Here is a 24919-nt window from a genome sequence, read left to right on the forward strand (position 1 = left end):
TTTGTAGGAAAGAATACTTATCCAGAAACACTTTCATATAATGATAACAAACGCTAAAGTTTCCTGGAACTGTACTTCTTGTGTCCACAGGGTGTATCCCAGATCTCCATAGCAACAAATCTTGGTCAGATTCATCCAGATCATACAGTACAAAGGGAATGGCTCATTTTGCTCCATATGTTGTTTTATGACATTCAGATGCTTGTGCTCTACCAATACTGCAACTTGTTTGAACAAAAGCACTGCTAGTACACTCTTTTGTACCTGAGTGTTCCACACTTGGTAGCATGGTGTGCTAAACTTCAGCCAAATCTGAGACTATCAGCTGGAAAATTTTCTCAAATTGGTTGAATTGACATGTAATGACCCAACAGGAGTATCGCCTTAATGAGCTGTGTAGGAAACACCCTAGAGTGAATGGTTAGCCGTTGTCTGGTCTGGTTGTTAGAGACCAGGCAAGTCCTTAGCCACTCTGTGTCTGGACTCTGGAGATTTCGGTCCACTGTCTGTAGAGGTGGCTATTCAGCAGTCTTTTCTATGTAAACATCATTGTATTGGCATATTTGATATTGGTAAGGCATATGACACTACTTGGAGACACAGTGTTCTCGTGCAACTGCATCAGTTTTTCCTGTCTTAGGGGTTTTTTAGGCCTCGAGTTGGTGATACGCTGTCAAACCAATTTTAGCAGGAGAATGGTGTCCCTTAAGGCAGTGTTGTAAGTGTTACCCTCTTTGCCATAGTAGTAAGCAGTCTCGTGTCTATGGTATGAAGTCCTGTACAGTGCTCGTTATTGGTGGACAATTTTGTGTCTTTTCTGTTCCCGTCCAGTGTTGCAACAGCGAGCCATCAGTTGTAGCTTACAGTGCGGAGAGAAGTGGGCTTTAGAGACAGGTTTTCAGTTTTCTGCAGACAAGTAAGTGTGTCTGTGTTCATTTCAGTCATTCTTGTCATATTTTTGATTTACGTGACTTGTATATGATGGACGCCATCCCACATTTTAGAGACTCACTGAGGTCTGGTTCTCATTTTTGACTCCAAATTGTCATGGTTGCCACAGCTGAGAGACCTGAAAGCCCAGTCTCTCAAGGCACTAAACATCATAAAGTACCTTAGCTACAGGTCTTGGGGAGTGGCCAGGGTGTATCAGCTCTAGTTTTTATAGGGCTTTCGTGCTTTCACAGCCAGGCTATGGATGCATGGTGTATAGATCAGTGAGGCCTTTTTATTTGAAGATCATTGACGCTGTCCACCATGGGGGGATTTGGCGGCCATGGGTGCTTGTAGGACCAGTCCCACACCCTGCCTCTGTGCTGAGGCTGGGTAACCACCACTTACCATCTGGTGGAAGCTCCTCATGGTGCATCAGGCATGTAAGTTCCTCGCAGCTTCATCTTCACCCACATACCGTACTGTTGCTCATCCAACTCTGAAATGCCTTTTCTCCAACCGTCCATGAGGAACAAGCTGTTTCAGATCTGCGTGCAGGTGTGCTGGGAGTTACTTGGTATGGAACGAAGGAAATCAAGGAAATATCAGGGAAATTTGAAGAAAACACTGGAAAAATCTCGTTTCTGAGTTAGTAGATGAAATTTTTTGTATACTGAGGTGTAATGCATTGTTGCTGGGTGGGTGCAGCTGAGTACATGCACTGCTTCCCAACTCCCTCATTCTTACCACTTCTCTGCTTCCTACCAGTCCCCTCAGCTTGCAGTCAGTGCTACCACTTCTTGCCACTAGCCTTGCAGTTGCCAACGAGAGGCAGAGAGGCGTGAGGAGTGGTTTGTTCGAATCTGATTCTCAGAGACTGGTGATCCAGCGACTAGAGACAGTGGTCATATGTGCATGAGTTGTGTCTGCATGATTATTGAAGGTGTGTGTGTGCTCTCATTTTCTGAAAAAGGCTATGGCCAAAAATTTAGTTGTGATTGTCTTTCCTCCATGCCTGTCTGTAGCTCAGCAATCATCTTCACGGAGAGTTGTTACCTATCCTCACCAGTAGTGAATCTCGGAATATTCAAGCAAGTTATCTGTTGCATGGATTGATCACTACAGTCTCTTTTTATCAACATTGTATGTGTGGCATGTGAACAGCTTGCCACATGAGTAGACTTCCAATGACTCGCCATTTCTGTGGGTATCTGTAATGGATTGTGTCTGCTGATCTAAAGCCCATTGTTTCCCACTAATGTGCAAGCTCTGCCCATTGGATCTAGTCTCATCGATCTGCCCGCAGGCCGGGTCTGTTTTTGTGTAGCGTAATGCGGCAAATTTTCGTTGTTTATCCATGGACCCAGGATTGCAGTGCTCCTCGGCAGGCCAAAGGCCATGGGCACTGGATTTCAGGAATTGTGACTGTATCACCGCAAGTACATTGTACATTGCAGTGTTTCATAGACATTTGATTTATTCTAGTACATTTTGGAACTTTGAAAGTAGTTCATATATTAGAAAGCATGGATGATAAGAAGAAGGCAATTTTGGCAGTTTGTACACTATGTACTCATATATTTCTCGAAAGAAAAAATATGCAATACCTGTAAAATGAAATGATCGTGTAGCATTGATGGCCAGGAGGCTTATCTGGGGGAGTTTGGCCATTGGGTTGCAAGTCTTCGTTCAGGTGATGTCACATTGGGCAGCTTCCATGTTGGTGATCGTAAAATGATGGTGACAACACAACACCCAGTCCACAAGTGGAGAAAATCTCCAACCTGGCCAGGAATCGAACTTGGGCCTGCTGCATGTGAGGCAAACACGTTACCACTCAGTTAAACAGGTGGACACACAATACCTTTAAAATAATAGATATAACACAGTGAGTAATAACTGATAATAATGAGCATAGTAGAACCAACATTTTATTGGTGGTCACTTATAGTGTTGGTTTACACAGCTCTTCCCTGCCTTATACACTTTTTTTAAGAGGCCTACTTTTTTATGAGCTTATTTCTGGAATCAGTGAAGGTATGTGTTTTAAAAACGTCTTGTGACTCTAAGAAAATGCATATTTTTGTCACCAAATGTGTTTCGTTTTCTTGAAACAAAATAACGTCCGTGGTCTTAATGAAACACATGTACAGTTTGGCTTGCTTTCTAAGAGTTCATTACAAAAGATGTTGATGTTAGTACTTAAGATTTTTGTTCACACATTTAGAAACATAGAAGTCCCTTTATTTTTTGTCAATCTAAGACTTTATCTACGCTCAAGATCTCAAAATTTGTCAGGGAAAAATGCTAAAACTTGTCTGGAAAGCAGGGAAATATCAGGGAATTTCACTTGGGGAAACTTGAGGCAACCCTGAGGAGGGACTGCACTACTGCTTCTGTTTTCCATACATTGTTTTCTGACATTTTATCTGAGCACCACAACGATGTAGCCGCCCTTATGGATGGGTTGAAACAGGGGGTCTCTGTTGATTGCTCTGTTGTTTTCCCAGATCGTGTCCTCAAGGGTCGACTTCTCATGATTTTACTGTGTTTGATGCCAAATTATGTGCAATCTTGCGCCCACTGAAGCAGACCACACGTTCTTCCAGTGCTAAATTTCTTCTCTGTTCTGATTCCCTGAGTGCCCTTCACTCTCTGAAACATTTGTACCCAGCAGATAAAGTAGTGCAGAATATCCAGGGTGCTCTCCTCCAACTACGACAACTGGGCAAGGAGGTGTTTTTCTGCTGGGTAGCAGGGCACATGGGACTTGCGGGGAATGAAACGGCAGATCCAGCATTGGCTGTTAGATCCTTCGTTACGTTCCCCGCAAGTCGTCATCAGGTATTTCATTGTGCCATCCCCCTGCATGCTATTACCGCACTGTTGAGCTCCGGAGTTTTGCGTGAGTGGGAGGATGAATGGCCGAGAGTGACATACAGTAAGCTCTATCTAATAAAGCCCACAATGCAGCCATAGCATTCCTCCTTCCAGCCATGTCGATGGGCTGAGGTCCTCAGTGCACCACATTTTGTTGGACTGTGTTGCATATTCTGACTAGCGAGCCGTGGCGGATTTGCTGACGGATATGCTGTCACTTTTAAGTAATGTTCAAAATATGTGGATCAAATTTTAAAGTTTTGTGAATTGTCCAACATTTTAGGGTGATGGTTTTAATGTGTTAACTGGGTGACTGTCTTACCCATATTTTAGTAAGTGGTCAGCCAGTCACATTTACCTGTTACATTCTTTTAGCTCCATTGTCATTTTACTTGTGTTTTAATCTAATGTATAGCAACTTTTACTCTTTCTCCATTGTTTTAGAGCATCTCAACTTGAGTGATTGTGTGCTCGATTTGAGTGCACGAGTGTGGAATAATTTTCAAGGTTTTAGCCACATTTGTTTGTTTTAATGAGTGTAAGGGTGCTGATGACCTTTCCATTGAGTGCCCGCAAGCTTCAATAATAATAATAATCATAATCATAATCATAATCATAATCATAATCATAATCATAATCATCATCATCATCATCATCATCATCATCATCATCATCATCATCATCATAACAACCACCACCCTCACCTGCACACCTTCACTGTGGCAAAGAATATGTCACTGTCTGCAGAGTGCTGTGACTAGCTTGCATAGTGATAATGGTTTCTCTATCAGTATAGTATTGATAGAAAGGAATGATATATGTTGTTTTTGAGATCACTGACAGTTTTTTTTATGGTTTGTTACCATCCACAAGAAGTCAGTAACATTATACTGGATCAGCATACCGTCTTAATCAAACAGTGGAAAATACAGGATGGAATAATGACAATATTAGGAAAAGGATTGCTTACTCGTCATATAGAGGAGATGTTGATCTGCAGATAGGCAGAACAAAAAAAGGCTGAACAAGTGAGCTTTCAGCCAGAAAGCCTTTTTCTAAAGTAGACAACACACACACACACACACACACACACACACACACACACACACACACACACACACCCACCTCTGTGTGCCCCCAGTCTCTGGCCACTGGCCTCAGTGACTAGAGACAGTGGTGTCTTGGGTCTCCAGCCTGGGGCTGTCCTCATTACAAAGTTCTGTAGTACAGTAGCTTTTCTTGTCTCAAATCACCTCTGTGCACACCCAATCTCTGGCCACTGGCTTCAGTAGCTAGAGACGATGGTCTCTTGGGTCTCGTGTGTGAAGCTCACGTGTTTAGCAGTCTTTTTGTTGTGCCTTTCTGCGACTCAATATCTGTATATGATGAATACCAATCCCTTTTCACCAGTGGCGGCAGAACACACACATAAGAGGAGATTATACTTATGCAAGCTTTTCTGGTAAAAGGGTTGAAGGGGAAGGAGAAGGAAGAGTGGTGAAGGGAAAGGACTGGAGAAGTTTAGGAAACAGGGTAGATTGGAAAAGTCACCCAGAACCACAGGTCAGGGGAGACTTACCTGACGTGTTCTGCTGCCGCTTGTTGAGTAGATTTTTTATCTATCCAATTACACTATATTGTAAAAAATTGATTATTTTTGTTGTTATAAATCTATCCTATTCATAGTATTGTCATACCTTTTTAATCTATGTAATTGTTTGTACATTTGTTAGTTGATGCTTATTCCAAATCCCTTCCATGTTTTGCCACTTCCAGTCGGTTTAGCCTGGGACTGACAAGGTAAAAAATTAAGTGTGAAGAAATTTTATTTAAGAGTTTGTGTAATATTGTAGGAAATAAAATGAACTACAAGACATCTGTAATTGGTGAGTTTGTTATTGTCACAACCGGTTTTGCTGCATTAAAACAGCATTCTTAGATGAAAACAGTGTCATGTTAGTGCACCGAGGTGCCCCAAACATTCATAGTCAGAAATGAAACTGCTGAAGAACGGGACTTCTGTGTACCCCATCCGTCTGCCTTTAGTATCAATGACATGTTCAACTTTGAGAATGTTTTCTAAACATTTGTGTAGCATTTATCGGAGGCAGGACATGTTTTCCTGCCCATTATTTAACTAGTCGGATATGGAAAACTGCCTAAAAACACATTCAGGCTGACTTGCACACGAGCCCTTGTTGTTAATCCATGACATGGATTTTTTGATTTAGGACAGACATGCCTCCCTGAATCCTGGAAGTGGCAAGTTAAGACACTCGGCTATTAATGAACATTATAAATTATCATTTGTGTTGTGGTAAAGTTAGATATTTTGTATAATTGTCACCTTCACTTCTTTATTATTCAATCTTTAATTTGTGACTGGTTGACTGCTGTTTTTACTGTAGATCAGTAGTGTTTCTTCCTTATTGCAATCATTTGCGTGAGATACTGATATATACAGGACAAAGATTATGAAACTGGTGTCTCCTCTTTTAATTTGATATTAGCAGTTGACAAGAAACAATACATGTTAATTTGTCTTAATGTGCCAGAAAATATACTTTTCGTGTTTCATTGTTGTGCTTCAAGTGAAAATTTTTGACAGATTTTCAGGTATGTTGTAATGTACTCATGTTCCTTTTATGCAAGTGTTGTGCTATTTATCGAAAACTGAATTATTTTTCTAATTCAGTAATCAGTCTAATGTTTGATGGTATTTCAGGTACTTGAATAATTATTGATTAGTCACTGGAAAATAATTATTGTAACTTGCTCATTTAACAGGTGCTAAGGATGGCAAGAAGAAGAAGCGCCGTAACAGAGGAAAGGGCAAGGACAATGACAAGAAAGAAGGGGAAATAAAGCAGACGGACCCACCATCCATACCTATTGTAGAGCTTTTCCCAAATGGTACAGTAAAGTTTTCTCTCTCTCTTTTTGTATGTGGGCAGTTATATTTCCATTTAACAGTTCAGTTTAAATTTAATTGTAATGTTATTGGCAGTTTAAAACTTTGTTCTGATTTAATACTAAAATATGTTAGACTTTGCTGTAGTCACTGAATTACATGAATCTGCCACACTCTGTGAAGCAAGATTGTAATTAGCATTATGTTTTATTTGCTTCAAGTGCCCCCAAAAATCTCATGAAAATTTTGTGGGGAAAAAGTTATACTGGTATGGAGAGAACTTCATGGATGATGTAATTGGTTACAGATTGACTGGAGTAACATTATTTTTGCTTGACAGTAAAATGACCATTAGAGAAAACTTGACAGGGATCACTAGTTGAAAATAGTTTCTTCTTCTTAATGATTTTTCCAATTTTGAGTGCAAGTAGCATATTGATTGTTCAAGAAGGTGACACACGGATTATAATTGATCTGTTGTAGTAGATGAATACAGACATTATCTTCATTTGTGCAAAACATTTATTCTGTGGGTTCCTCTGTCTTCTGCTGCATGGCCTGCAGCTGTCCTCGGTAACATAAACATGTGACGCAGCACGTGAAGGTTGCGGTGTGTGGACGGGTTACTCCTGTAACCGAAATTGCAGATCTGAAGATGGTTCTAGAGGAACCGAAACTGGTCATGTGAATACACATTTTATGCAGTCAAGACGGATTATAAGTAACAGTGTAAAACCACTGATTGCGGTTATCCCATCAGACATTATGTCTGTTCTTGCAAACTCAATACATTTGCTGTTCACATAATTATTGTCATCTGATTTCTGAAAAATGTTGTTGACATTCATGCTTCATCCTCCTTATACAGTCTTTACATATTTTGTATCCACCTACTTAAATACTCCTTGTACTTCATTTCACCAACCAGGTTTAATGATGACTTAAATTAGGAATTTCCATCAAAGTGAATGGTGGGGATAAAGCTGTGTGATGATATGCAATTGTAAATAAATTAGCCTCTGGCTGCAAGGATGGTTTTTAAATTTCTTTTGGCATAATCTATTGTGGGGCTACAAACCTAGTCTTCAGATTCACCTCTTTGCATAGCAAAATTTTCCGAAGCTACATTGCAGCAGCCTATCCAACAAGCCTAATTACTTGTATCATTGGATCACAAGTTGTCGTATCTTTACCGGTCATGTGGTAAGATTAAATTTTGTGTGTTTAAGTCAGATTATACATGAATTGACAATTACTCATAGTTTACACACACACACACACACACACACACACACACACACACACACACACACACACAAAGATGTGCATGCACTGTTCCATCACCTGTCAAAAGCCTGAATCACTACCTTCTGCAATGTGGACCACTGCAAGGTGTGCAGGAAAAGAGTGAATGAGATTCTGGAAAGTACAAACAGGGCCATAGAGCCATGCTAACTTCAATGCCATGGCCAAATGCAGGAAGTTTCTTGGTTGAGGATCTGTAACAGATGCAGTCCAATCGAGATGATCCCACAGATTCTTAGTTGGGTTTATACTTGGAGAGTCTGGTGGCCAGGGAAGCATGATTAACTCATGCAGCATGCACATACACTGCAGGGAAGGACACATTTCAATGTCCTGATGGTAGATGCCATCGTGGCAAGGAAAAACAAACTGCACGTAGGGGTGGACATTCCCCAGCCATAATGATCACTCCTCCGGCCTGGACACTTCTGACGGTTGTTGCAGGGTGTTTGCTTTCAGATGTTCCACGCAGTACATACTAATAGCCATCTATCTGATGGAGCATAAAATGTGACTCATCTGTAAAGACCACCTGTCGCTATTCGGAGAACTTCCAGTTGTGATATTGGTGTGTGAATTCCAGCCCTTGTCGCCGATGAACAGCAGTCATTGTGGATGTGTGAACCAGTTGGCTGCTGTGGAGGCCCATACGTAGCAACAATCACTGAACAGTGCTTGAGGGCAAACTGATGGCAGCTCCTTGGTTCAGGCGGCAGGTCAGTTGCTGAACAGTGGCATGTCTATTCGTGCGTACACATCTCTGCATGTGTCATTTGTCCCTGTCATCTATGGCCCATGGTGCATCACAGTTGCCTTGGCTCCAGTTTTGGGTAGTACCATTTTGCCATGAACGATATACTTTAACCACTGTGGTAAGCAAACAGTTTACAAACGTAGCCATTTTGGAAATGCTTCCGCTCGTGACCCAAGAGCCAATGATTAAGCCCTTTTGAACATCAGATGAATCACTCCATTTCTGCATTACACTACTGCACTGTTTTCCCCATCCTCCAACACACTTTATGTACTTTCAACTGCAAGTGATGTCAAATGACATATGAGAGTTGTTATTGTGCGTTGACATTGAACATAGATGCTTGTCATGTAAATGTTGACGGGACCACCTGTGTACCTGTGTGTGTGTGTGTGTGTGTGTGTGTGTGTGTGTGTGTGTACATACTTTTGCAGAAAGTATTCATGTATACCATTGAATGTACCAGTGAAATTAATCATTGTATGATGTACAGTTCAGGAGATATAATGTCATAAACACTGAGATGCATGAAAAACTGCCACATCCTGCACGATGTTTAAATGTATTACACATTTGCTACTAACACTATTCACACACAGTTGCAGACAGTGGCCACATACGCCATTGGATATACCTGCAAAATTTTCATTTTGCAGCACACAGCCCAGGCGATATGACGTCATAAACATTGCGCTCCGTGAAAATGAAACTGTAGGAGGAAATTCACTAGACATACATGGGTACAGCCATAGGTCAAAAGCTCACCCTGAACCTCAGAAATAGTTTCAACTAAATTTTGTACAGATATTAATTATGATCTGGAAAAAATACTGTGAGGATAAGAAACCAGAATTACAGGGTTATTACAAATGATTGAAGCGATTTGACAGCTCTACAATAACTTTATTATTTGAGATATTTTCACAATCCTTTGCACACACATACAAAAACTCAAAAAGTTTTTTTAGGCATTCACAAATGTTCGATATGTGCCCCTTTAGTGATTCAGCAGACATCAAGCCGATAATCAAGTTCCTCCCATACTCGGCGCAGCATGTCCCCATCAATGAGTTCGAAAGCATCGTTGATGTGAGCTCGCAATTCTGGCACGTTTCTTGGTAGAGGAGGTTTAAACACTGAATCTTTCACATAACCCCACAGAAAGAAATCGCATGGGGTTAAGTCGGGAGAGCGCGGAGGCCATGACATGAATTGCTGATCATGATCTCCACCACGACCGATCCATCGGGTTTACAGTCTCCTGTTTAAGAAATGCCGAACATCATGATGGAAGTGCGGTGGAGCACCATCCTGTTGAAAGATGAAGTCGGCGCTGTTGGTCTCCAGTTGTGGTATGAGCCAATTTTCCAGCATGTCCAGATACACATGTCCTGTAACCTTTTTTTTGCAGAAGAAAAAGGGGCCGTAAACTTTAAACCGTGAGATTGCACAAAACACGTTAACTTTTGGTGAATTGCGAATTTGCTGCACGAATGCGTAGGGATTCTCTACCGCCCAGATTCGCACATTGTGTCTGTTCACTTCACCATTAAGAAAAAATGTTGCTTCATCACTGAAAACAAGTTTCGCACTGAACGCATCCTCTTCCATGAGCTGTTGCAACCGCGCCGAAAATTCAAAGCGTTTGACTTTGTCATTGGGTGTCAGGGCTTGTAGCAATTGTAAATGGTAAGGCTTCTGGTTTAGCCTTTTCCATAAGATTTTCCAAACCGTCGGCTGTGGTACGTTTAGCTCCCTGCTTGCTTTATTCGTTGACTTCCGCGGGCTACGCGTGAAACTTGCCCGCACGCGTTAAACCGTTTCTTCGCTCACTGCAGGCCGACCCGTTGATTTCCCCTTACAGAGGCATCCAGAAGCTTTACACTGCGCATACCATCGCCGAATGGAGTTAGCAGTTGGTGGATCTTCGTTGAACTTTGTCCTGAAGTGTCGTTGCACTGTTATGACTGACTGATGTGAGTGCATTTCAAGCACGACATACGCTTTCTCGGCTGCTGTCGCCATTTTGTCTCACTGCGCTCTCGAGTGCTCTGGCGGCTTCAGCCATACAAAACTTTGAGTTTTTCTATGTATCTGTAGTGTGTCGTGACCATATGTCAATGAATGGAGCTACAGTGAATTTATGAAATCGCTTCAATCATTTGTAATAGCCCTGTATATTGGGGTGGGCTTGGTAATGTGGAGAGAGGTGGGAGGAGGAGGAGGAGGAGGAGGAGGAGGAGGAGGAGGAGGAGGATAGACAGAGGGTGGGGGGCAGGAGCAGACAGACAGATGGTGGGAGGGAAATTGACAGAGAGATCGGGTATGGACAGAGATGGGGAATAAGATATGGGCAGAGAGTGGGTTGAGGTGGAGACAGACCGGGGGGGGGGGGGGAAGCGAAGGAATGTACGGACTGAGAGGGGGGGAGTACGGACTGAGAGGGGGGGAGGATAATATGGTCAGAGGGAGGGAAGAGATGGTGGACAGAGAGAGGGGAAGGGGTAGATGTCATTCAGAGGGAGGGTATGCACAGGGGGAAGGGGCGAGCAGATGGGCAGAGTGTGGGAGGCGTGGAGGACGTGGACAGGGAAAAGGGGAAGGAATAGTTGGACTTACAGAAGATTGGAATAAATACATACCTGGGCAATGCCAGGTACTCAGCTAGGAAAATACAGGGTGTACATAAAGTCTGGGAACACTTTCAGTTATGTATTGCACAAGAACCAAGCATTATACAGTTATCATACATATGTCATTTTGAAGAGAACCCCTGAATTTCTTTTTATTTTTTTACTTTATTTTATTTTTTCCCTATATCGCCACAGCGCAGCTTGGTAATTTGCCGATAGTCAGCGCCAGTCGCAAACATGGCGAGTTCAGGTGCGGAGTTTTGTGTTGGAGTTCGACAAAAAGTGTGCTACATCTGTTCAATGGATGTTTAGAACCAAGTACGGTAAGAAGCCACTAACAAGGAAGGCTTCACCCATTTTCACCGTGAAATTTGTGGGTACCTGAACACAGAGCTGCCGTGTCGATGGATCGGCCGTTCTACAGGAGGGGACAGCTATTTCATTAAATGGCCTCCCCAATCATCAGATCTCATGCTGTGTGACTTTTTCTGTGGCAACACATTAAAGATCTGGCGTATGCACCGCCTCTACCACGTGATGTAGCAGAGCTTGGGAGGGAATACGGGAAGCGACTGCCACAGTCGATGATGCCATGCTGGGAAGGGTATGGCAAGAATTCGATTATGGTATTGACGTCTGCCGGGTCACTCATGGTGCGCATGTCGAATGTTTGTGAAAAAAACTTTCAGAGTTTCTCTTCAAAATGCAATATATATGACATCTGTACAATAGTTACTTCTTGTGCAATAAATAATTGACTGTTCCTGGACTTCATGTACACCCTGTATATAGTGTTTATTACTATTTAGAACAATCAACCATTTATGGTGGTAAGACCAAATGTCCAGGATACAACAAGGAAGATTGTAATAGTGTAAAATGATAGCTACTGGAGTCAGTGGGAATTACTTTGTTTAATACACAGTATATTTTTTTCTTTTCTTTTCCGCTTTGACAGTTATGAGACAGAAGGGTACCATTACATAAAACTGCTGAGGTGATATCATGGAGGTATTCCAGACGTAGATAGGATTAACTCACTGATGTTGCAAAAATAGAGATATTTTGATTTGCTACCTAATGTATGCAAAAATTTACTCTATTCCACCTTACCTTCAACCGAGGCTACCTGACGAACCCGCTAATCTGAAAGCTGTATGTACTAGCCAACACAATAGCAAAACAAAATTATGTTGTGCAAGGGTGTTTTACTCTGTTGTTGTTAAATGAATTGTGCACCTGAAAGTGGTACAAGTACATTGTCATAGATGGCATATACCATATTTACGCAATTACAAGACGGTTTTTTCCCGAATTTGTTATTTGAAAAATACAGTGTCATCTTACATGTGCAGCTTAGACTATTCCTGCTATCAATATTTTTATTATTAGACGAAGCTTTGCTAGTTGTGGTCACATGCAGATTTATAGTGGTGACTTGGGGAGGGGTTGGGGGGGGGGGGGGGGGGACAGTGAGACCAGCTTGACTTAGGATAAATGTGGGGAAGGAAGTGGTGAGTGGGCAGCAAATTTCCTCATGCTACCACCTGTGGGAATACATTGTACAGTCACAGTAATGTGATCTCCACCTATGTGCAAAGTCGGTGTGCAATGGCCACTCATGAATGGTAAGTGGTAGCAGTAGCAGTGGAGAGTATATAAAGCATGTCAGGCAGATATGGAAAATGGTGCAGTCATTGTCGTAATGTACAAATGCAGTGATTATCTGATGTCCAAAATGGTATGATCATTGGCTTTTGGGCCAAAGGTGGAAGTGTTTCTGAAATGGATCCATTTTTAAACTGTTTGTGTGCTGTTGTGGTTAAAGTATACCATGCATTGCAAAATAGCGCTGTCTGAAACCAGTGCCGAGACAACTGTGGTACGTCACAGGCCATAGATGATACGGGTGAAAAACAGTCACAGAGATAGATGTGTACAGGTGAATAGACGTGCACTACTGAGCAACTGACTGCCCAGATGAACCAAGGGGCCCTTAATGACCGTTCAGTGAACATTGCTGCATATGGGTCTTCACAGCAGGTTCCTGGTTCATGTAACCACGCTGACTGCTGGTCATCGGTGACAAAGGCTGGAATTTGCAAGCCAATACCACAACTGGACATCCAACGAGTGGCAACAGGTGATGATGTTTTATGCTCCATCGGTCAGATGACCATTGATGTGTACAGTGTGAAATGTCTGAAAGCAAACACCTTGCAACAATCATTGGATGGATACAGGCTGCTGAAGGGAACACTATTGCCTGGGGAATGTTTTTGTGGCATTCCCTTGGTGACCTCATCATTTTTGAAGGCACAGTGGATTAACCCACATGTTAACTTATCGTTGAGGACCATATTTAGGCTTTTGACAGGTGTTTGTATTAAAGTGATAGGACAGTGTTTATACTGCATATCCTGTCTTTTTATGAACATTTGCCTTGTGCAAACTGCTGTTTCCCTCAATCCTTTTGTTGGAGAAGTGAATTTGCTTCAAAATTGGACAAATACTCGACTATAGTATACATTTCCGCAGAAGGTGTTAAGTCTTTCAGTGCTTACCATGAGCTATGATGGGAACTACAGGGTGGGTGTCAGCTGCTGATCTACGCGGCCTATGAGAGAGCATCTTGCAGACAATAAGTCTGGAAGCAAGAGATGAAGGAATGTTGTCACATCCTCACGTCAATATAGGTGCGAAATCTGTCATGTATTGCGGGGGGGGGGGGGGGGGGGGGGGGGAGCTCTCTCCTCATGTTCTGCCTTAATCAAAACCTTTGAAGATTACAACATATTCAGAAGAAATAGCCAAATATTTGTAACACCCAAGATTATAAAATTTAGTGATGCCCGTTTTGTTCACAATAATTTAAGGTGAGCTCAGACACCAAGTATTTAAAAAAAATGAATTTATTTTTTCTATTGTATAAATATTTGGACTTTACTGAACGAATTGGTGCATAATTTTTGTAAAAAATCCATGTAAATGCATTTTTTATATTTTTCCAACTTTTACTTGACACATCACGATGTCCTCAATGATCTATATATCCTTTCAGATATGTATGAAAATCTCAGAAACTACATGCTCTAAGGCTGTGGCTTTGCTATATTCTCTTTGGATTTGTATACCACAGATTGGCTGCTCTGATTATTAATTATTCTATGCTCATATGGTTGTAAATCTTTGAAAACAAAACAAATATTTTGATGTTTGGCAGCTTGCTGTGTTTATAGTAAAACTGTTGTGTGTTGTTGCTCTCATTTAAAATGACTAAACCAAAAGGTATTTTCAAGAGACGTCATAACAAAGGAAATAGATACTATAGAACTACATCAGTTGTGGATAGCAGTGAAATAGTGCAAAATAATAGTTGTAGTGATGAGAAGACTGTTGACATTTCTCCTAGTGCATTGAAAAAGAAAAGGGGGGTGGGGGGGGGGGGGGGAGAAATGCAAGCTTACTATGTGGGACATACATTACCTACACACGAAGGCAATGGAGTAAATATAATTATAGATTTGAATATTTTAACATCAGGGTTGAAGAGATTGTAGTATGCAAGTTATGTATTAGAGATATAGTGCTTTCCAGAGATGTGAATGCCAGAATTGAGTAGTCTGTAACCTTAAAATCATATGCACAAATTGCGTTGTTGATACATCATTTATAGCAGCTGCCAAATGCTCAAATAATGAAAGATATGAAGCCAGTGTGAGGTTGTTTATGGAGTTGGGTGTATTGTGAAAGTTAGTAGTGGTGATAGATTAATTAATGCTCTCGTGAATGTGTCAAACCCACCCACACAATATAAGACACATATTGAAATTACTGCACAGATTCTGTTGGAACCAAATCCATGAAAACTGCAGCTGTATAAGCAGTGGTTTAACAGATAGTAGTGTAGCATTTGGTGAGTTACGGCAAAAAAGGGGCCACCTTTCCAAAAATGGATTTGCTACTGCGACAGGTGTTGAGACTGATAATATGTTCTCACTAAATGTTGCCAAGGATGCCCCTTAGTAGGTGATAATGAAGAGAAAAAGAATACCCATAGGCCCTCGCTTACGAGGAACTATGAGGTATCAAGTAGTGGTATGGAGGTAGCAGCAGCTATGGCGATTTTTCATCACCCACAATCAGAGCGAAGAGTTAGATATATGAAATATCTGGCAGATGGAGACTGTAAATTCTCCAGCACTATTCTAAAAAGCAATCTGTAATGATGAACATATTACGAAGCTTGAATGTATAGGCCACATAAAGAAAAGGATGGGAGCGTGCCTTTGTCAGCTGAAAAAGAAACTTGGCAACACCAAATTATCAGATGGAAAAACTATAAAATATGATGGAAGCTTTATTGATAAAGTTATTGATGAATTTCTGGAATACTATGGCAAAACCATTAGAGAAAACACCCGATTTGGAATGCATGAAAAAAGCAGTGTGGGAAACATACTTTCACAGGCTATCCACAGATACTAACCCTGGACATAACTTGTGCCCGCCTGCACCAGATACATGGTCCAACTATAGAAAAGCAGGAGGCAAACTAGATGAATCTAAACATAAACATTCAGTACCTGAAGCAGTAATGGCAGCCATTAAGCCTATATTCAGAGACTTAACAAATCCTGAATATGAGAAGAATAAAAGTCCTGGAATAGCTGGGAATAAATATAGGGCAGAACACGGCCAGAACATCAGAAACAATGGACCAATTAAGAGTGAGGAAGGTTGAAATTTCTGCTCAGGAAATGATCAAGGAGGCAAGAAAGAAAAGGGGGAGGTAGGATTTAGGCAAAGTAGTAGTATCAGACTATGAAGCAGTCTGCTTTTGACAGGATTTTTTTCAGGATGAAAGATGTGTTTCCATGGACTTAAAGCATTAACTTGAATTTTGTCAAAACTACACATTTTCTGACAAAAGCCACTTTTTCTCAGGAAGCGATAAACATACAAACAGAAAAATTGTAGAAGTTATTCATATAGTGGATGTGATTATATGGATCTACTATAGTGCTTTGAGAGTTATGTAATTGGTGGTATAAAACAAATTTTCAAGAAACAGGAATTTATTTAAAAAATTGTATTCCAATTTCCACTGTGTACCTTCTCCATTCTGGATCAGTGAACTAAATACATTCAGATGTTCAGTTAGTAAAAAATTGGTAGTGATATTTTCAATAGTTTCAGAAATAATTGGTTAAATGTTGGCAGAAATCTGCATTGTTGGTGTGGGGGTGTGACCTCACCTTAAGCTGTGTTGCTTCCTACCCTACCCCCACCTTGGAAATTGCAATATATTCAGAAGAAAAAAGCAAAATTTTTTGTCACAACCAAGATAATAAATTTCATTTCTGCTCATAATTGGATATACTTCACTTCTTTTCTCACCTCTCATGGCGTAGGTGAAACTATCCCAGATAATATTGGTGGTGGTGGTGATTAAAAGTAACGATACCATAGTTGTCTGTCTCAGATAGTAAGCAAAAAAGGAACTTAAGATAAAAATTACTGTAAACCATTTGTTTTTGTTTATTTTATTTCTCCTTGTCTTGTCAAAATGTAGACAATCAATAAATTGCATAAGTTTAGAATAGGGTAATGTTCACATTTTTAGGCAGATGTTTTATATGAATAAAACAGTTCGTAATTTTGAGTAGTCAGAATATTTTTCAAGGAGATCGTCTTACATTTGGTGTTGCCTTATACTTGTGTGAATACCATACATTAAAGACATGGTGTTATCTAAAACTGGAATATGCCATAATTGTCAAATGTCTGGCAACTTACAGGGTCATCAGTAATTCCACACTAACAGCATGACCTAAGTGCACATTTGGTATCCAAACTATAAATTGTGATTCCCAGATTAATTTGTTGAAGCAGAATTATTTTAACTCTGTAGACTCGTAGTACTGTGAGCTGCTTCTGTTAGTTAGTACCCAAGCAAGACTAATATTCCCTGTATATCATAGACAGTTATGGAATGCAGGGTGATCAAGTGTTTAATCAGTGGATCGTAAATGTTAAGGGAATGTTAATTTAAAAAGAATGGAATTTAAATGAAAGTAAGCAACCGGGTATTACACATTTAATAAATATTAGGTATTATTTTTTCGAAATCACAATTGGCTGTTATCACCAATCAGTAATATGTGCACTGTAAGAATATATGAATATAATAGAGGGAAACATTCCACATGGGAAAAATATATCTAAAAAGAAAGATGATGAGACTTAGCAAACAAAAGCGCTGGCAGGTCGACACACAAACAAACACAAACATACACACAAAATTCAAGCTTTCGCAACAAACGGTTGCTTCGTCAGGAAAGAGGGAAGGAGAGGGAAAGACGAAAGGATGTGGGTGGATATATATATATATATATATATATATATATATATATATATATATACCGGTGGCTTGGCATACATTCACATAACATATATTTCACATGTATTGCACACACATATAAGAATTCTTGCTGTTTTATGTCATACTAACTGTGAGAGGATGTTAAATTTATCTTTGGTATTCAGTTATGTGGTATGACCTTTGGTCTCCAAATACAATGACAAAAACATTGGCTCGCTGCCGTGCTCATTCTTGCAACCTGGCTGACACACTGAACAGTTCAAATAAGAGAAATTACACATCATAGTTTTTAAAGTATTCCAACTGAATTAAATCCAGGAAAGATATACCAACAGATTGTTTCAGAACATTTTTACATCTCTCGTGCCCCCCCCCTCCCCACCTCATTTTCCCTCCTCTGTCTGTGCATCTTCTCCTCCCTCTCTCTTCATATCTCCTACATCACCCCACTTTCATCCACATCCCCACCCCAATGGGAGGTAGATGGTCCTTACAGAGCTGCTTTCCAGATCCAGTAGTTTAAGTGGAGATGTGGAGCATGCATATATATATATATATATATATATATATATATATATATATATATGCATGCTCCACATCTCCACTTAAACTACTGGATCTGGAAAGCAGCTCTGTAAGGACCATCTACCTCCCATTGGGGTGGGGATGTGGATGAAAGTGGGGTGATGTAGGAGATATGAAGAGAGAGGGAGGAGAAGATGCACAGACAGAGGAGGGAAAATGAGGTGGGGAGGGGGGGGGCACGAGAGATGTAAAAATGTTCTGAAACAATCTGTTGGTATATCTTTCCTGGATTTAATTCAGTTGGAATACTTTAAAAACTATGATGTGTAATTTCTCTTATTTGAACTGTTCAGTGTGTCAGCCAGGTTGCAAGAATGAGCACGGCAGCGAGCCAATGTTTTTGTCATTGTATTTGGAGACCAAAGGTCATACCACATAACTGAATACCAAAGATAAATTTAACATCCTCTCACAGTTAGTATGACATACAACAGCAAGAATTCTTATATGTGTGTGCAATATATGTGAAATATATGTTATGTGAATGTATGCCAAGCCACCGGTAAAAAGCTACTGTGAAGATAAATATAGTGTGAAGTGTATTTTAAGTAGATTCCACATAAACTGGCACACAGTACTCTCAGACCTGCCGTGGGGAAGCAAGCTAGTGTGGTGAGTAAAATATTGATTTTTCTTCAGTGCACAGCCATGACAAGCCAGCAGATCCTAATGCATGCCATGAACAGAGCAAATGGAGATTGGTCAGTCTCATGTAAAGTTAAATGTTTAAATATGCTTACAAAACTTGGCTGGATTATGTAAAACTAAGCCAGTGTCAAAAGTTTAGAGTCTCAGCATGTCCGATAATTAGTTTCTTCAAAAATCCAGTTTTTAGAAATTTTTAAAAGCACATAATATTGAACTTATAAAGTTGTGTGTTTGGAATCGGGTTCTGCATATCATAAGAACAATCTATAGAAGTTTTCATGAAGCTACCTTCTTTACTTTCTGAATTATTAAGTAAAAACCAAATTTCGTTCAAAAATGGAAAAAAATGAGATTAACTTACATTAGTGTAAAAGGTGTCCTAAAAACACTGAAAATGCTTAGTATGTAGTGCAGAAAGGCACACTGATCGGTTTTCAAGAGGGAGCCCATATCCAGAATGCATGGCTTGGGCCCTGGAGAGTGTCAAAGTCTGAGATGGGTGTGTGTTTGACATTACATCAATAAACCCAACATGAGTAGCACATTGCGCTGTCTACATTGCAAATTGGCTTTGAACTGGATCTTTCCTACTTCAATGCAGAGTGCACTACATTCAGTGTTGAGCCTCATGTACATAAGCAAGTGTGAGGTTGTCTTTGAAATATTTTGATTCCTCCATGGATTCGAGCAATAAGGTTCTCTGCTGACGTTACAGGTGTGCCGTACACCATACTCTTCATACTACCCCAGTGAAAATAGTAGAGAGGCGTCAGATTGAGTGACTGTGCTGGCCTGGAACTGGTCCACCCATACCAATCCATTGATTGGGATATGCTACATTGAGGTGATTTGGCACATCAACATCAAAGTGTGCTCGAGCTCCGTCGTGTTGCAGACACATGTCCATCCAAACATTTAGTGGCTCTACATCCAGCAGAGTAGGCAAAACATCTCTAATAAATGTGAAGGAGATCGGTCCTGCTCATGTGTTTGGCAGTAGATGTAACCCAGTGATATGGTCACCAATTATTCTGGCCCAGATGTTAATATCGAACTCTGTGTTAGTGATTTTGAATCACTTGTGCATGTGGATTTTTGTCCACCCAAACATGCATGTTGTGCAAGTTTAATATGCCGAGTCTTGTAAATGTGCATTCATCCATGAATAGCACCAAGCTCCAGAATTGTGGCATGAGTATGCACTGTTATAAATACCGTGGCACATACTGACCCATCATGTAGAGTTCTCCTCCCGTTTGGCTGGACTTTCTGCAGATGTTACAGATAGATTTCTGCAGATGTTACAGATAGAGCTGGTGTTCATGGACAACATGCCATATGCCACTTTTACCTGTGTGTAGTGCCTGTGCTACCTGCTGAATGCTGGTGGCTGGGTCTTCTTTGAACACTGTCAGCACATCCTCCTCCAACTATAGTGCTAGAACCGAGTGTGGTCGACCTGCACCACCTTTTGGCACCTACCAGAAGACAAACGGTAGACTGAGGATAGTATTCATGAGCACCAAGTGCAAAGTGCTACTGCTTTACACCTCAGGCAAGAAACCTACATGCAACTTACCGGCTTATTTGAGTGTCCCTCGATGGCTGCTAACGTGCAGTGATGTGGGATACATCTGCTTGCAAAAGCTTCTGCATACAATCTTGCAGCAGCTCTCCAATTGCTATCCGCTTTGCCTTATGCAAGCACCGTGTCGATCATTTCTGCAGCTGTGTATTGGTATATGTTGCACTGTTGTCAACAGTGTTATTGCACTGGCAAGATCTGCTGTAGAATGCGCACAAGGGCTATGTGGAGGAATGAAGCACATGCACAGAAATGTTATTAGGTTCAGTTTGTCCATCCACAGTACACAGATGGCTAAAGGTTTGCAACCCTTCTGTATTCAGACACTAAAATGAATCTGAACAATCCGTCACAGCCATTCATTCTCAGACTTTGACTGTCTCCAGTACCCAAGCTGTGTGTTTCCGGATATGGGTTCCTTCTTGAAAACCAATCAACTTGCCTTCCTGCACAACATACTAAGCACTGTTGGTGTTTTTTGGGACATGCTGTGTAAGATACGAAGCTAAAATGACAGCACTTATTTTATATAAGTAATAAACTGCACCAACTGTAACCATGATACTGCAATTCAATAAAGGCACACTAATTAGTAAGAGAAAGTTCAGAGACCATCATCTACCCTCAGTTCCATTTGAAAAATACTTAACCTTAAAATTTGAAAGTTATTGTGCTGAGAATTTTATACACTATGAATAGAGTATAGCTTTACTTGTAGATGAACGGGGATAGTTGTAGGTCTTCAACTAAACAATGATATAAGTAGTTTTGTTGTAAAAAAAGGGTGTTGATTGAGTGCTGCTGCCAAAGCTGAAAGCAATTTTGGGTGTTTTATTCACTGTCTGCCCCACAAGTATATAAAGACTGTCAGGCCTGCGCTTGAGAGGTTATTCAATCATCATTAGTCATGAGAAATATATTGTGCTCCGCTACAGAATATGCCATGATTCTCTCCACATCTGTGTCCGCTTAAGCCTTGGACGACATTAATGATGACTGATATGATTGTTTTTTCGATCGAGTGAGATGTCATGTTTTTCTCGTGAAACTGTGTAAATGCGAACTCAATTGTGTTGCTAATTTAACTGGAAAGCCCATGTTTCATTTTTAATGCTCTGTTGTGTGAGCTACCCACTATATTATAGAAAACCGCGTGGCAAGTGTATGAGTTTATTCTCCACTTTTAAGGCAAGCAATTAACTTTTCTTCATTAAGACCAGAGAGTAGAAATAGTCTTTGAGCTGTGTCTGCCGGCCACAGTGGCACTTCAATCTGGAACCACGCGACCGCTACTGTTACATGTTCGAATCCTGCCTCAGACATGGATGTATGTGATGTCCTTAGGTTGGTTAGGTTTAAGTAGTTCTAAGTTGTAAGGGACTGATGATCTCAGATGTTACGTCCAATAGTGCTTCTAGCCATTTGAACCATTTTGAGCTGTGTCAAGTGCTGAGTACTACAGGATAAGTTCAATGATTTTCAAAACTGATGCTAGTGCGCGTGAAATTTTTTCAGAATATTTTCGTCAGTTAAAAAACAGTAGACTTTCATTTATCGTCGTGGATCCTGACTCCTCTGCATTAGTCTTTGAGAGTTAGAACACTTTGTTCTTGTTTTGGTGAGGTCAGTTGTAGACCTGTGGACTGAAGATTATTGAACAGTGTGTTCTCCATTGCTTTCTGACTGTCACACAAATAGTTCTCAGGCCCTTGTAAAAGGCTGCGGAAAATGAACTAAATAATTTTTCCCTGTCGCTCCACACTGCATCTGCATTACGCAGAAAATGACACTCAGCAGTCTGCAGCAGGCTGTGTTCACAGTGAAGAAAATGACGTCCACATGGCAGATCAAAGATGCCAACGGCAGCTAGAGATCAACTCATCACATAGTGTTATTTCTTTGGTGGCACATATCAGAGTTATAGTAACAAGACCTTACCTGATTCGTTTGAGTGTTGAGCATCAGGAATTTTGCATTTATCTGAAATTGTACTAAATGCATTCTCCAAAAATTATTTTCAAAAAATAGTTCAGGAACCCAGTCAAAGTCTAAACACAGGAAATGTATTCACAATTATGAATATGGACAACCATCAGCTGTATAATTGAATGATGACAATGAAAACTGAAGCTGGATCATAATCCAGACCTTGATTTCCCACTTTTTGCTGTCGGTTGCCCTACCATTTGGCCAGACCCAACAGTCCACATGTTGTCAACCATGCGTCTGCATCTTGTACTCATACATCTATTATGTATATTCCCAAACAGAGAAAACATTTTACTTGAAAGCCGCTTGACTGGTGTCAGTGGATAAATATGATATTGCAGTGATGTGTTCATCTGAATTATGATGCAAAGTTGCTTCGGACATACATGCAAGAACTTCACACGTTTCAAAGATCAAGCATTCATCATCAGAATTGTTATACAAGAATCTCTAAAAGTGATAAAGACAAAATGCAAATAAGAACAGTGAAATAATTTGGTCAGTTCCTTCACAACTATATATTCTTTAAGATTTACATCCATATCACTGTCAGTATATAAAACAGATTAAAATGAAATGGCATCTTCGGTCTGTGGATGTAAGAGTACAGGTTGCAGACGCGTGGATTATGACATGTGGAAGTTTGGGACTGACAGTGAGTCGTGCACAGATAGCCAAATGGTAAGGTCACTGCTCACAATTAGTGGGAAATACAGTTTCGAATCGTGGTCCGGCACAAATTTTCCTTGTTGTCATTCCAGTGTACAGCTGATGGTTGTCCATATGTGCAACTGTGAATAATTTTCATGTATTCCATAACTGCTATAGTCGCCACAGTGCCTGTTCCTTCAGACATGCATTCACGTCCCAAGGAATTTTGCATCGTAATCCGGAACAACACAGACACTGCAATATCACACAAAGTGTAAATGGTTGCGAAAACATATTTGACCTCTTAGCAACAAATAATCTGAGCAAATAGGAAACATCATGATACATACAGGAATTAGTGACCACAAGGCCATTGTAGTAAGACTGAATATTGTAAAATCAGAATCCACCAAAAATAAATGCAAAATATGTCTATTGGAAAACTGCAGATAAAAATTAGCTTCATACCTTCCTAAGAAGCCATCTCCTCTCCTTCCAAACTGAATATGTAAAAGTAAACCAGATGTGGTAGAAATTGAAAGAAATAGAATCAATGACAGTTACACCAAATAAATTAATAAGAAATGGAACTGATCTCCCCCCCCCATAGTACACTAAACAGATCAGAACCTTGGTTCAGTAATAATGAAAAAAACATGCCAGATTAAAAAAAAAAAGTACATAGAACTTCCAAAATTGTCAGTGTTTTACTGAAGCTCAAAGCTTAGCATGGACTTCAATTGGAACTGCTTTTAATAGTTCCCACAGTGAAACTCTGTCTCAAAATCTGGCAGATAATTAAGAGGGATTGTGGTCGTGTGGAAAGTACACCAGCTGTAAGACGCAATCAGTACCTTCATTGCATGACAGCAATAGTAATGTTACCAGTGACAGTGCCTCTAAAGCAGAGTTGCTAAGCATGGTTTTCTGAAATTCCTTCACCAAACGAGACAGTCACTATTCCAGAATTTGACTCAAGAACAGTTGGCACTGTGAGTAACTTAGAAGTAGATGTCCTCGGTGTGGTGAAGCAGGTTAAATCATTTGATGAAAGCAAGGCCTGTGGTCCAAACTGTATGCTAGTTAGATTCCTTTCAGATTATGCTGATACAATAGCTCCATACTTAGTGGTCATATACACCAACTTGCTTGATGGAAGATCCATACTTAAAGTTGCACAGGTCACACCTATGCTCAAGAAGGGCAATATTAATAATCTGCTGAAATGGCACACACATACCACTGATGATGATTTGCAGTAGTGTTTTGGAACATACACTATGTTCAAACATTACAAATTACTGTGTTTACTCAAGTATAAGATGACACTGAATATAAGGCGACCCCCATTTTTTATGAGGTTCCTTAAGAAAAATATAATTTTTTGGCAAATTCTGTATAATCAAAACTACAGACTTTTATTGACTTAAGGTATCTGCCTAAAAGGTTAACATTACACCTGTTGTAAACTTGTGCCATTTATTCATTGTCTACATTTTGATAACATAAGGAGAAATAAAATAAACAAAAAGGAACTCTTCCAATAATTTTTATCTTCACTGAATTTTTTCTGTTTCTTAGCTCGTCATCTGTGGTATCAGTATTTTTAATTATCATCCTGTCAGGACAACTGTGAATATTATATCTTTGTTGTCACAAATAT

General features: G+C 40.3%; 1 protein-coding gene across 1 annotated transcript in view; it reads left to right on the forward strand.

Moving 5' to 3' along the window:
* LOC126183659 (methionine aminopeptidase 2-like) overlaps positions 1-24919 on the forward strand; it is a 128725-nt gene that overhangs the window by 46440 nt on the left and 57366 nt on the right. The window contains exon 3 of the mRNA XM_049925804.1: positions 6598-6723. Within this exon, the coding sequence (XP_049781761.1) occupies positions 6598-6723 (126 nt within the window). The remainder of the gene's footprint in view (positions 1-6597; positions 6724-24919) is intronic.

The sequence above is a fragment of the Schistocerca cancellata genome, chromosome 4, assembly GCF_023864275.1.
Source record: "Schistocerca cancellata isolate TAMUIC-IGC-003103 chromosome 4, iqSchCanc2.1, whole genome shotgun sequence".
Classification (NCBI taxonomy): Eukaryota; Metazoa; Arthropoda; class Insecta; order Orthoptera; family Acrididae; genus Schistocerca; species Schistocerca cancellata.